The sequence below is a fragment of the Stegastes partitus genome, unplaced genomic scaffold (assembly GCF_000690725.1).
Source record: "Stegastes partitus isolate 25-593 unplaced genomic scaffold, Stegastes_partitus-1.0.2 Scaffold214, whole genome shotgun sequence".
NCBI lineage: Eukaryota > Metazoa > Chordata > Actinopteri > Pomacentridae > Stegastes > Stegastes partitus.
In genome coordinates this window covers 407,047-421,768 of record NW_007577945.1, presented here as the reverse complement: position 1 = coordinate 421,768, position 14,722 = coordinate 407,047, and the positions used below count along the sequence as shown (strand labels likewise).

The following is a 14,722-nucleotide window of genomic DNA, read 5'->3' as shown; positions in this document are numbered from 1 at the left end:
GGTTTGTTATTGTAACCATGACAGCAAAAATCCCTTGATACACACCCTGGCATTCCAGTAATGTTAACAAAAAAATGTAAATCTTTTGGTAACTCTCAACAGCCTGAACATAATGTTGTTAAGATGTTCTGCTGATCGGGGTGTCAGGAATTCAGATTTTGAAATCTGGTTGCATCATGCGCGTAAACGTCACAGATGTTCGTCTCAGAAATGCAAGATCGGAAAATAATGGTGCACCACTACAGATTCTTGTTCCCTCGCGGGGAAACAGATGTGAACAAAATGGAGGCTGTGGTGCAACAACATTGCTGTTACACTAATGATACTTTATAGTGAGAGAGAGAGAAAAAAGAAAAAGTTTGGGGAGAGTTTAATGATCTGTTTTATGATCTGTTTTTAACATGAAGTGCTCGAATGTCCAGATTTAACTCATAAATATCAAACATGTGTGATATTATCTGTGTGGTCAGAGGGGGTGAAACTGACCCAAAAGTCCTCCACTTTCAGCTCTGGCATAAGTCAGAGGACTTGTTTGCTTCATCACGTAGCTCCTCTTCTTGGGCTGAGTCAATTTAATGGTTATGAGGACTATAAGGATTCTGAAAGCACCCACTAAGGCAGCTGCACGGTTTGTTTGGAGAACGACTACTGTGACTGTGATTGACAGACAGCCTCATAGAGAGACCATCTTTGAAACCAGAACAGTTGGAATCTTCCTTCTGCCTCTACCCAGAGGGCCGGATGCAGGACACGGGCATGCTGAGCAACCCGAGACTCTTGGGGGAAATTGAAATTCTCTGCAGGGAAAGAAATAGGGGAGTCTTTCAAGGGCCTGGTTCGCGCCTCCCTTTGCTCCCAGCATGTCATATTTTTAATAAGGGCACTGGCTGTCAGCGCACACCTCTCCTTTCAATATGTGCGGCTGGAGGTTTGTAAAAACTTAACAAGCAAAGCCGAGATTTGCGAAGCTTCAAGCAGCCGGCGTAAACAGCAGGAGAACCGCCGCGGGTTTGGGGACGCTAGTCGCCACCTGTCAATCACCGGCGCAGTCACGATCCACTCTCGGTAATCTACCCATTTATTTTTACCCCAATCAGATGTGTTTGTCGTCGTTGCTAGGCGACCGGCGCCGAGCAACCAGCCCGAGGACCTCCCGCTCAACCCGAGGCTCAAGCAGATGCGGGTAAGAGTGATTAGAGTGTTAGTTTAGCGCGGTTGACATCGTTCAATCATCTCGCCGCAGTGAGGCTTCTTCTAATTAGGACGCTCACTTGATCTCGTTCGCTCCAAGCGCGAGTCCGACGACGGGGAGGAACTGACGTGCGGCGTCGCGACGGTTAGAAGTTCCTCCAGTTAGTTGGGGAGTAACACTTCAAAGGATCGGGCGGCCGCGTCGCAACAAACAAACAACTCCCCGCCTCGCTTGGATTGGAAAAAGGGGGGGCGATTTTTCAAGCGGCGGCAACTAAACGAAGATCAAATTAGTCAAAAGTACTCTGCTGAGAAACATGGAGGTTGAACAGATGGACAATTAATTGAAGTGAAGGTTTAGGTAGCGCGTACAGCAGAGCGCCGCACGCTACTAGAAATGTCCGTGTTGGTGTGTTTATGCCTGGATTCAGATTTCACAAGTGTGGGAGAAATAAATTTCAGTATCTTTACACCCCGCTGCTGAGTTGTTGTTGTTTTGCATTTACTGAAAAATACAAATTATAGGTTTCTAAAAAAAAAGGAATCAGAGCTGTAATAACGTCTTAAGAGGACTCTGGAGAAAGTGACCTTACTGGGAACTACATGCATGCATACAATTGGCCAACATGGGATTTATTTTCAAGGACTGACCCTGATTACTGACGATATGTCGGCTGAGCAGTCGAGTAGGTGATGTCACACTTCAAAAAAAAAAAAAAAGGCCTCTGTCGTTGCCTCTTTCTGACGCCTGAACACCATTTCTTGCCGGCCTTCGTGTAATACAATATTCTAAAAGATGCAGAAAATTGGAAGGGAGAGTGTGAATAGGAATACATTTCTTTGAGTTCACCCACCTTCACTTGGGCAACAATTTTACAATCACAAAGAGGAAACTGAAAGGAGAAACACCAGCCTTGACACCGCCGAAGTGGGCCGCAGCCAGATGTGGTCGGAACTCGCGGTCAAACGCAACGATACTGTTCTCTGTGGAGAGGTGGGTGAGGGAAAGAGGGTCGGGTTTCACCAGCGAATTTGATGCACTCGCAAAAGGTGAAAAAGCACATCAGACGCCGAGGAGGAAGAGAGCAGCAGAGAGTCGAGGCATTGTCTTTTTCTGTTTTTGTTCTTTTCAGCTTGCGACGCTTCTGCATTTTGTTGTTTTCTGCTAAATTAGTTATCATGGTTACTGTAAAAAAAAAAAAAGAAACATGCTGCTACTGTATTATGTTCTAAAAAAAAAAAAAGTCCTAATTATCTGCAGAGAGAAACCACACTTGTTTGCTCTAGGTTGTAGGCCACAGAGTGAAAAAAATAATGGTGAGAACAAACAAAATGATGATCTGAGTCTAGGATTTGGATTTTGTTTCCATTAGACTGTAAGATAATTTAAAGTAAAATGCATATTATAATAAGCTACCAAGACCACAAGTACATATAGATTCTATACATACAAATACAAAATTTGGGGTTTTTTGGTACCATCCATAGACTGTATAAAAGATGGACGTAGCAACCGGCCCTGAAAAATTAAGTCAACCCGGAAGTGTCAAAAACCTGCAGTATCACTACGTCCGCTAGTCCTGGCTCCAAAAAGCCCTGGCTCCCATAGACTTGAATTGGAAAAGAAGTGATCACAGATCACGAAATACTGCATTCCTCCAGCTCAGGATTTTTTTAAAATTAGCTTTCATAGTCAAATCCAGAGATCAGGTGGCCAATCTGAAAATAAATCAATACTGAATTTTCAAAAAATCGTCAACATTTTGTGGGGCAAGGGGCGTGGCTGGCTTGATTGACAGTCGGCAGCGACCATACAGATGAAGCGAGCAGAAGGCGGTAAATGTTGAGAGGGCCCGCCTCTCAATCCGTCTGACCAATCACTGCTCCTATGGCTCCGCCCCCCTCCGACGATTTTTGCGTCACTGGCTCCAAAAATCCAAGATGTCAACCAGGAAGTAGCAAAACCCTGGCTTCATTTTCTCAGTATGGTACCATCACAGAGTGGCCATAATTATTCGTGCTGTATCCACTCATCGGCCGTGTTGTTTGGTACAATCTGTTGCAATGCAATACAACAGCACTGCAATAAATTCTACTTGCAGCATTATTAAAAAGATGATGAGTCCACTTCATGTTTAGTAAAGACATTTCAGCCTTCTTCCTGTGAGATTTTAGCAAACTATGGAGACATTGCAAGCTCCTTCACTGCTCTTGAGTCTTTTTTTTTTCTAAATCAGGTTTTATTCTAATGGAATGGAGAATCTGTGTGGCAGTGCCCACAAAAAGCATTCACCCCCTTGGAAGCTTTATCCTTTAATCGCTTGTTAACATTAAATTATGCTAAATTTAATTTGGCTTTTTGGACAAGAATTTACATGTTCGTGAAATTAGACTTCTGCAAAGTAGTGTCAATAAGTATATTAAGGGTTAAATAAATGGTTGCATAAGTACTCATTACCTTTAAGCCAGTGTTTAGTAGATGCATGTTTGGCCGCATTTACAGCACATACACGCTGGAATTTCACTTCATTCTTCTTTGCTAAACCGTCAGGTTGCACAGGGATCCTGAGTGAGCAGCTGTTTCCGAGTCCAGCCACAAATTCTCAATTGAATTGAGGTCTGGGCTCTGACTCAGCCACTCCGGAATATTCACTTTGTTGCCTTTAAACCATTTCTGCGTAGCTTTGGCTGAATGCTAAAGGTCAATCGCTTGTTCAAAAACAAGTCTTCTCCCAAGTCACACTTCTCTTGCAGAATGCATTAGGGTTGTCCTCCAGGATTTCCCTATACTTTGCTGCCCTGTACTTTTACAAGCACTCCAATGCCTGCTGCAGAGAAGCACGACCACAGCATGATGTTGCCACCTCCATGCTTTAAGGTGGGGATGGTGTGTTTATGATGGTGTGCATATTTAGTGTCCATCAAACACCACTTTAAGCGTCATGGCCGGTGTCAGTTTTGCACTCATCGGACCAAAGAACCTTCTTTTAATTGACTTACAATTCTCCTCTGGATAAATTCTTGTCATGAAAGCCACATTCGATTGACCGTGATTCAATGTCAAAAAGCAATTTTCTAGTCAGGGTGGCTAGGATGTATTTGTTGTTACCAAAAGATGATTTTATCACTCTGTGTACAATAATAAACATACTATGAGATTACGCATTGTATGGAGTTTGAGGCTAAAACTAGGCCAGCAAGTGGCCTGGTGCTTTATAACAAGATGTAAACCTTCTTTTTGAATCATAAAGAATAATCTTCATGTTTACCTTAAGTTTAAGATTGTCATTAGTGTTTATTTTGAGGTAGCTTTTCTTTCTTTTTTTACCGTGCATCTCCTCTCCGTATGGAAAATTTTTGTCCCCCAAGAGATCGCTATGCGTGTCTCCGGCAGAGATCCTGATAAAGACAACTGTGTGTCTGTAGCATGCTTTCAAAGTGTGGGAAGAAAAAAAAAAAAAAACACTCCATGCAACAGCGGTCCCTGTGGGATAGCATGCTGCAGAACACACATGTGAACTAGGTACAGAGAAAGCAATCCATCATTAAATGAAGACGCTGCAGAGACACCTAATATACACAGAATGAGTTGATCAATGAGCCCATGGTTGCACACGTTAGGGCAGGCAAATGTCACACATTTCTCGAAGGGGAGATGTTTTCTGAGGTTATTGGATGCCTTTTTCTGTTGCCGTAGGATGTGTGGTACAAAGGCATGCGATGGAGGCCGAGGATAAAAAGGTATAATTAGACATTCTGGTCAAAGTATGGTTAATTTCAAATGAGATATTTACTGAGATTTCTCCTGTGATGCTTTTCATTTGCTTAATTGTATCAGTACAAATACAGGTATAAATGTCAAATGGTGAAAAGAAAAAAAATTGAATAAGAGTAATTATAGTCGCATTACGTAACTCCTAAAAATGACTGTTATTTTTTTTAAAGGAATGGTTTGACATTTAGGGGAAGATATTTTCCTGCTGGAATCTAGATGAGAACACTGATACGGCTGCTTTGTGCACCTGCTTCAGCTGTTATCGTGCCATTCAATAAGCGTTATCATCGTGCATCATTCCCGTCCGTATGAACCAGTTGGGACCTTTTCCACGTTATAGTGGGCTCGGTAGGCCGTTATCGGCACATTTATTGGCTATAGAGCTGCGATTTTGCACTCATGAAGAGACACAAAGGTCTGCATTGGGAGGTGGAATGTGTTGGAGGTGGTGGAAATCAGTAGACTTGTAGTCAGGAGAATTGACATCAAATCCCGTCTAGGAAGATTGTTATGTATTATCTTTTGACTTCAGTCTTGATTTGACTTTTGGTTTCACTTGCTGTTGTTTACTCTGTTTACTTTCAGTTTTAGTCAGTGTTTGGTTATGTTCAGGCACCAAAACTACTTGGTAGGTTTAGAAACGATGTATACTTTGGGTTTAAATACATCTACCACATATTACGAAGCTCTATTTTGTATATTTCCAGGATTACGTGAGATTTTACAGGTTAGTTTCTGTTCACCAGTGACCAGAATGGATGATAACGCAACTTCTGGCCTGCTAGGAGGCGGAGGAAACCTCTGCCTATGTGTATGAGAATGATGTTAAATGATAGCAACACTTTGATTGGCTGATAACGTCCCAATCAGGTGCCTGTAAAATAAATATGAAGCTACAACCTGTGGATCAGCGAAGCGTGAAGCCTGGAAACAGGAGGACCAGCTAGCCTGGCTGTACAATCACAAACTAGCACCTCAGCCACATTTACTAAATCTTTTTCCTTAAATCCGTACAAAAATGTGGTTTTATATGACTTTATCTTTGCTGGGTGCAGTTAGACATCCAGCTCAGATGAAGCAAATGGTCTCAGCCAAGAAAAAGTCTGGCACCAAACCTCCCCTTATCCAGTAAATTTGGTTTTTACACTTCAGTACTTGCACAGACTAAACAAACTACATAAAACATGTTAAATAATGGGGCTTACCGGAGTTGGTAGGCTGCTTCTGTCCTGATTAGGCTTGTAGAGTAACATGGAGCGGTAGCTAGAACACAGAAAAAGTTACTGTTAGAGTTACACAAAAAACAAGGATGTAGTCAGATTACTTCTACATTTAGTAAAAAATAGGGATTACAATTTCATTCACATTTCAAGATAGCCTAAAGAATGATTTAATACCACGCCAAGGTTGCCAACCGCCATACTTTTGGCATAATACGAGCACTTCTCTGTCTCTGTCTGCCCAAATAAACAACCTGATCCATAAACATCACAGACGGCACAAAAGACACAGTTTGCATTCCTTTAGCTGAGAAAAACTCCTTTATTGTGAAGTTTTGTCTCATCTGCTTTGCTCTGCGGCTTTCCCACTTGTCAATACGTATATATCTCTATTTGTTTTCTGTCAAGTCCCAATCAGATCCACATTGACATTGCTGGCACCAAGACTATTAACAGTGGTGCAATGTGAAGAAAAAAAGAAGTAAATTTACTCAAATACAGTAATTAGGTACAACTTTGAGGTTCTTGTCTTTATGCATCTCCAAATAAACCACCAAGCAGCATGTAAAGTGGTTGAAATTAGCTCAGCATTCAGTAGCAGACAGGAAAAAGTCCAACTTAATTGAACAGCAATAATAGACGTACAGAGGCGGTATCTGCTGCATGCGTGCATTTATGCATGTGACACAATAAGGCTAACTCCATTAATTAGGCTGCTTAGAATCGTGCATTATCCCTGACGCAGCATCGATCAGGGCGCACTGCTAAATGACGCTCGCTAATTGTCTTCACTTCAGACAGGTGAGCTATTACGCATAGAGTCACAGTTTAGAAGCTGCAGTCTAATTGTTTGTTGTTTAGCTGCCATCCTTGGGCCTCAAGCACCTTCTTAGAATCTTATTCCAACTGTTAGCTTAAGTTAGGCGAACCCGGCATGCACACACATTGCAGAATAAACTCCAACTAAGCAAGACGTTTGTTTTCTCTTGACTGTTTGGTAGCAGAAATAAAGTTATTTTAGGATTGGATTAAGCGGCTGACTACATTATTTAAAAGATAATTGTGGTCTTTATGCTCAGCTTCAAGTCTCATTTCTCCACAAAAAAGTGAATAAATGCCATTCTCAATGCTCCGAACTGTTCCTTTAAGGTGCTGTAATCTCAGCTGCATCCCTCTTATTGCCTAAAATAACTTCCTGTAGGCAAGGTGTTTATTAAGTGTAGACCAATGCATACTGCTCCTCCCTATATTACTGTTTTTATTGCATGTCCTTCTGCAAATTGCTTCCTTTCTCTTCCCGCCATCACGGTTCCTGCACTTTCAAATATATATTTTAATGCCAGGAGCCCCTTTTTTTGGGAAACATTTCTGTTAATTTCTTCCTAAAAAAAAAAAAAAGTGGGATTAAATGTCACAGTGGATGCACAGAAAGAAAAGCGTGCTTATCTAATGGTGAAAAGAATTTCTTTTCGGTGGCCTCAGCCTTAATATTAAGCAGGAACTTAACATCAATCAAGCGTCCTGTTAGGAGAACTGAGGGGGAAGGCTTTTTTTTATTTTTTTGGTTAAATGAACCTTCCTCCTCTCTTTTACAGTGCATGAGAGATGAGACTGGGCTTCTGAAGTCACGGCTCCCTCTACAGTTTGTACAGTGGAAATTTTTCCATCCAGTGCAGGAAAACAATCAAACTGACTGTGTTGAACAGTCGAGGAGGACACAACGGAGACGCGTCCGGAGATTTTTACGCACGTCCACAGCCCCCTCCTTTCTTTTTTTTTTTTTTTTTTGGTACTTGTGGGATGTGTGTGTGTGTCAGACGGCAGCAGGCAAACATCCCCGGAGATACAGCAGATTTCCATGTGGACTGTTCATCATTCAGGGGGCTGATTTTGCTGTTCTTTTTTTTTTTTTTTTTTTGCTGCGGACAATCGGAAGAGGGGAAAAAATGTCTCATTCTTTGAATACTTGAGGAGTGACGACAACTTTCCCTCTTTTTCGGACTTGAACGCGCAGAAGATAAAGCGCGGAGAAGAGAGAGACATTTATATAAGACCAGGAGAGGAGTTGGGATCTTTTTTCATTTTCTTTAACAATGCAAACTGATCTAATTCACGATCGGGGTTTGCACATTTAAGCGCCACGGCTGCAGCGGAGATCCCGAAGCAATGTTATCTGCGGAGATGCGTGCTTTGCTGAGGTTCCTGTCCGTGGATGTTGCAGCTCGGTCGGGCTGCACACGGAGCCTTTGGGTGGCTGTGATTGGACCGGACACGGACTGGGGTTGACTGATGTTTGTCCGAGAGGAAATGTTTTTGGGGAGGAGATCAATATGAGTTACTGGCAAAAGGAGGGGGGAGATGCCAGTCTTTACGCACATTACCATGAGGACGGACATGCAGCCATGAGGATTTTTGCTTTTCCCTTCCCATTTTCTTGGATTTAAATTCAAATCAAACCAGAAAACTTCTTTCCATGAGACATTTGTGTGTATTAAATGTGATGTGCTTTGCTGCCTTTGCAAACCAGATTGTTACAAGTGGATATGGATAGTTTTTGCTCTTGCACTAAAGTTTTTTGCCCCCTTTTCTTGACTATCAAGCACTGGTTTGGATGTTGCATCATGCTGTCGTAGAAAATATCAATTTACCAGACTGTTGCACACCTGACTAATAGATTTCCCATGGACTTTCACTCTGAAATGGGACTAAACGGCAACACGTTAGAGGAGGAAAACAATCAGCTGCGTGCAATCCAGTGAAATGTGTGCACAGACACCTGGCAACATGGCAGGTAACTGGGTTGTGTATCCGCTTTTTTTGCTGCCGCTGTTCGCAGTGGGGACGGCTTTCTCGGGGGTCTTCAACGCCACAGACAGAGACATTTTTACAGATGACTTGCTGCAGGTCAAGCTCACACAAGACAGAGCGACCGAGCAGTGGAAACTCCAGTCTGCTGACTCCCATCCTAACCTATATTTTAACCAAGTAGACGTGTTGCACTTGAGGCAAAGGTCCTCCACCACCCACAGTCACATATTTAAAGTCATCCGGGCGGCTGTGCTCACCATGTTGTCTAACGTCCCCTTTTACATGCCCCCTGTGAAACACGAGGAGTTTACAAGCAAGTGGAATGAGATTTATGGGAACAACCTGCCTCCACTGGCTCTCTACTGCCTGCTGTGCCCGGAGGACTCAGCCGCCCTGCAGTTTCTTATCAAGTTTATGGATAGGATGGCTGAATACCCGGACTGGAAAGTGACCAGCGCGCCTAACGACGAGGTCCCCATGGCGCACTCTCTCACCGGGTTCGCCACTGCTTATGACTTTATTTACTCCTACCTGGATAAGCGCAGGAGGGATGTTTACCTGAAGAAAATTCACTCTCAGACGGAGGAGCTGTACGAGCTCTCTAAGTACAGAGGATGGGGGAAACAGTATCTCCAGAATCACCAAACCACCAACATATTAGCCGTCCTGACTGGCGCGATCGTGGTGGGGTCGCACGACAATCCAGAGTCAATGATCTGGAAACAGGTGGCTGTGAACTACATGGAGAAAACGATGTTCCTCCTGAATCATGTTGTGGATGGGTCTCTGGATGAGGGAGTAGCTTATGGAAGCTACACAGCCAAGTCCATCACGCAGTACGTCTTCTTAGCTCAGCGTCATTTCAACATTGACAACATGCAGAACAACTGGCTGCGGGGACACTTTTGGTTTTACTTTGCCACTCTGCTGCCGGGCTTTCAGAGGACAGTCGGCATCGCGGACTCCAACTACAACTGGTTTTATGGGCCGGAGAGCCAGCTGGTTTTCCTCGACACGTTTGTCATGAGGAACGGCACGGGGAACTGGCTGGCTCAACAGATTAGAAAGCACCGACCCAAGGATGGCCCCATGGGACAGTCCTCTGCCCAGCGCTGGGCCACGCTTCACACAGAATACATCTGGTACAACTCCCACCTCACACCGCAGCCCCCACACGAGTTTGGCAAAGCGAGGATGCATATTTTCTCCAACTGGGGTGTGGTTACCTATGGAGCCGGGCTTCCCAATGGTCAGAGTAATACTTTTGTCTCCTTTAAATCTGGCCGACTGGGTGGCCGTGCGGTTTATGACATCGTCCACGACAAGCCTTACTCCTGGGTGGACGGCTGGAACAGCTTTAACCCCGGTCACGAGCACCCGGACCAGAACTCCTTTACATTCGCCCCTAATGGACAAGTGTTTGTGTCCGAAGCACTTTACGGCCCAAAGTACAGCTATCTTAACAATGTTCTGGTGTTTAGTCCGTCTCCTACCAGTCAGTGTAACAGTCCGTGGGAGGGTCAGCTGGGGGAGTGTGCTAAGTGGCTGCGATGGACTGATGAGGGGGTGGGCGACGCCAGAGGGGAGGTGATCGTGGCCTCCTCGCACAGGGACACCATGTTTGTGAGCGGGGAGGCCGTGGCGGCTTATTCCCCCGCCATGAGGCTCAAGAGCGTTTTCAGAGCTTTGGTTCTGCTCAACTCGCAGACTTTGCTCGTGCTTGACCATGTGGAGAAGTGGGCTGATTCACCCGTCACGTCCCTCAGCGCTTTTTTCCACAATCTCGACATTGACTTTAAATACGTCCCTTTCAGATTCATGGACAGATATAACGGCGCCATGATGGATGTGTGGGACGCTCATTATAAAATGTTCTGGTTCGACAGCCAGGGTCACAGCCCAGATACCAGGATACAGGAGGCAGAACAGGCAGCTGAGTTCAAAAAGAGGTGGACACAGTATGTCAATGTCACTTTTCAGATGACAGGCACAGTCAGCAGAGTGGCTTACGTGTTACATGGGCCGTATGTCAAAGTGTCCAACTGCAGATTTATGGATAATAGCAAAAATGGGGTGAGGCTCTCTTTGACCATAAATAACACAGAGAAGATTGTCTCTATTGCTACAAATTATAAAGACATCGGGGCGAGGATGACTTATCTGGGGTTTGGAGGTCACAGCAAAGTTGAGGATAGATATCAAATTACTCGATATGGCCTTGGGACGCAACTCATCCCCAAGCAAATCAACACTGATAATCAGCTGTTTGACTTTGGATTCACGGTGAATGTGATAGCGGGGGTGGTTCTCTGTGTGGCCATAGGATTTTTGACCATGCAGAGAAAGTTTTATGTTTGCTTCAGCAGGCTGATGCGTTACGCCCTCCTCTCTGTGCTCATTCTGTGGATAGCCGAGCTGCTGTTTGTGTCTAACAGCTGCGATCAGCTTCTCTGTGGGGTAAAATGGAAAGGTGCGGGTGCCAAAAGCGAAGTAAACAAACAAATCAGACTGTACGAGCAGCACCGGCTCCCCCTCCCCACCGTCGTCATAACAACCCTTCCCGGTTCGGGATCGGAAATACTCAAGCACCTTTTCTACAACAGCTCGGACTTTGTTTACATAAGGGTTCCCACCGAGCATGTGGACATTCCTGAGACGGAGTTCGAGTTCGACTCTCTGGTCGATGCCTGCGAGTGGTCAAGGTCAGATGCCGTGCACGGGCGGTTTAAGATTATTCAGGGCTGGCTGCATTCGCTAGTCCACAACACCAAGCTGCACTTGCAAAATATACAGCTCGCAGAGGGCAGCAGGGTCAAGCTGCCCCAGAGAGCCACCCCCTCTAGGGACAGAAAGAAAAGATCCAGGAGGAGAGAGCCGTCGGCCGAGCTGAAGGGCAAGCTGAGGGCCAGCCTGGACAGAGACGCAGAGTACGTCCGAGAGATGAGACGCCATGTTGCCGAGTACCCGAACGCCCGGGTGGTCCTCAACATGCGCAGCGGAAGCTGGGCTCTCAAACTGCCTTTCATTCAGGAAGTGGTGGGACCTTCCTTGAGGACAATCTACTTAGTGAGAGACCCGCGAGCGTGGATTTATCTCATGGTTTATAACAGCAAACCCAGCCTTTACTCCCTTAAAAACATCCCACAGCACCTTTCCTTGATATTCAAGGAGGACGCCGTCAGGGATGGGTGCCCAGCTGTTGCGCCAGAGTTTAAAATAATCCAACGGCTGCTGTCCCGTTCTGAGACAAACCCTGTTTTGATTCTGGCTCACCTGTGGCTGGCTCACACTGCAGCGGTGCTGAGGGTCAGCGAGGGGCTTCCCGAGGAGTCCTACCTCCAAGTGAGGTTTGAGGACGTGGTCAACTTCCCCCAGGAGACTGCAGAGACCATACACACCTTTCTGGGGGTTCCTGTGTCACCCGCAGCACTCAATCAACTCATATTCACCACCTCCACGAACCTGTACAATCTGATGTACGAGGGAGACATCTCACCAGCCAACATCAACATGTGGAGACAAAAAATGCCTCGAAAGGACATCAGACTGATAGAGGACGTGTGTGGAAGTGTGATGAAGGGTCTCGGTTACACCAGGTTTGCCAGTTAAACGCTGCTGGTCAGCTGATATTGAGCTGTCTTGTTTACTGTAGCTGCCAGTCACATTTTTTTTTTTTTTTTTGTATTTTATTTTTTTTGCACTGACCTTAAATTTTAAAAAAGAAGTTGTCTTTTTTTTCTTTTCTCTTTGTTGTATTTGTTGTTACATAAAGGTGTTGAACCGAATGAGGCAACAGATGTTTGTGAGGGAAGAATATTTTATATTAAAATAGGTGGAAGGGAGCTTATGTTATTGTTCTTTTCCCCCCCAGCAGCCCTTCACACTTATTATAGCACTCTTTTATTGAGTGAGACTTTAGACCTTTGTGTCTTACATGCAGACGAATATCACTGAATTTTAGCATAAATTTTTATCGCCCTTGAAGTCTCTGAGTGTCTTAGAAAGAGATTTTTTTCGCCCCCACTGCTAATATGTGATGTCAGAGGAAGATTTGTGCAAAATTCATATCTGTGTTTACCTACTTGATGTTTATTTTTTTTTACATTTTTTTTGGCATTTGGGTGTATTTACCGGTTTGGAACAAATGTGTTATGAAGCTCATTAAGAAGTTTTGTAGCTTTGGGAAACTAATTTGGCAGTCGTTTTACTATCAGAACTTTTAAGTGCTGTTTCCCTTTAAAAACCTAAAAAATGCTGCAACGTTTGGGCTCAAAGGAAAAAAAAAAAACAGAGAAGACGACTGCAACCTTCAACGATACAGACGTCTAAACGATACAGATTGTAGAGGGATTTTTTTTTTGTACATTTCTTTTTGAAGCTCAAAGATGTCATGACGGTTTGGTGGCTTAGCACTTTCACAGGGACTCTTTTGATTGTATGTGGGATTCAGTGCATTTTTCCAAGGCTAACTTTTACTGTATGTACTCGATTAGCTGGGAAGTATGAAAAAAAAAATCTCTGAAGATGTATAAACCTCTAAAGATATTATGTCTAGAAGAAAGAAAGTTTTGAAGTATTTATGGGTTTCCAAAGACATATATCCCAAAGGATCAAGAATGAATATGATTATTGTAACTCCCTTCAGCATTTATTGAATTAGATCAGAGGGAAGTGCTTAATAGGTATCAAACTGTAAAAAAAAAAGCAAAAAAAAAAAAAAAAACTGTCAGCCTTGACACATTTCTAGTCAAAGCAATTTCCGAAGCACCCCCCTCAGCTACTCATATTAATCTGCAAAATGCCATAACTGCGGCTTACCCTGTGTTTTATTGCTGTGATGTCTTCACTATGAAAGGGCCTGGAGGAAACGCAAACAGCACAAGTTTCCATTTCTTGTTGTGGTCACTGAGATACCCGATGATGTGTTGGAGGGTTTTTTTTTTTTGTCTTTTTAAGAGTACAGCGAGCAGTGCACTGGACAGGGGATGAATATTAAGTATAGCTTAAAAAAAAAAAAAAAAGGAAGAAAAAAAAAAAGTCAGAGACCATTTCTACTCTGTGATGTTATGCTCCGTGGCCTGGGCAAAAATGTACGCTACTCAGTAACCTTTGATGCTGTCTTGCTTAAACATTTCTGTACTGTAAATGGATCACATGCAGATGGTGCACTCATGTATGGACTCTCCATTGCATCTGTACACACACACACAGAAAAAGAAACATACAGTGTTCATTTGGAAATGTTTTTTTTTCTTTCCTCAGCTAGAAACAGTCCTGTTTGTTTTCTTCTCTATGAACACTGAAACCCTTGACTGGCTGGAAAACCTGTTTGATGTTTGTGGTCTTTGAATGTGTAGACTTGGCAGACATGCTTTCACTTTGGTGTTGCAATCCTGTTACCAACTCTGTTTTGTATTTGCTCTTGGGGATATGGTTCCTTGCTTCTGTGGCCTTGAATTACAATCATTTCTTTATAAAAAAAAAGAAAAGTTTTTTTTTTCGTTTTTCTGTGGGCTCTGGAGCAGGAGGTGGAGGTAATGTAAAGAAAACAATAAATTCATAAATATATTGGCAACAAGTCTTCGTCGGGGTGAAGTTAATTATCTCGCACGATGATGAACGCGTCTACCACGTGACTGTCATTAGCGGTGTGTTGAGCTACCTATTATCCGTCACCACAAAAGACAGAACAAATATTAATTTGTACACGCTCCCTTTCACTATGATT

General features: G+C 43.8%; 1 protein-coding gene across 1 annotated transcript; it reads left to right on the top strand.

The window, feature by feature from the left end:
- Window positions 1-8,027: 8,027 nt before the first annotated feature.
- Window positions 8,028-14,478, top strand: dselb (dermatan sulfate epimerase like b). The gene has a single exon (XM_008280933.1). The coding sequence runs from the start codon at window positions 8,947-8,949 to the stop codon at window positions 12,601-12,603; it is 3,657 nt and encodes a 1,218-aa protein (XP_008279155.1). The 5' UTR covers window positions 8,028-8,946; the 3' UTR covers window positions 12,604-14,478.
- The last annotated feature ends 244 nt before the right edge of the window (window positions 14,479-14,722 follow it).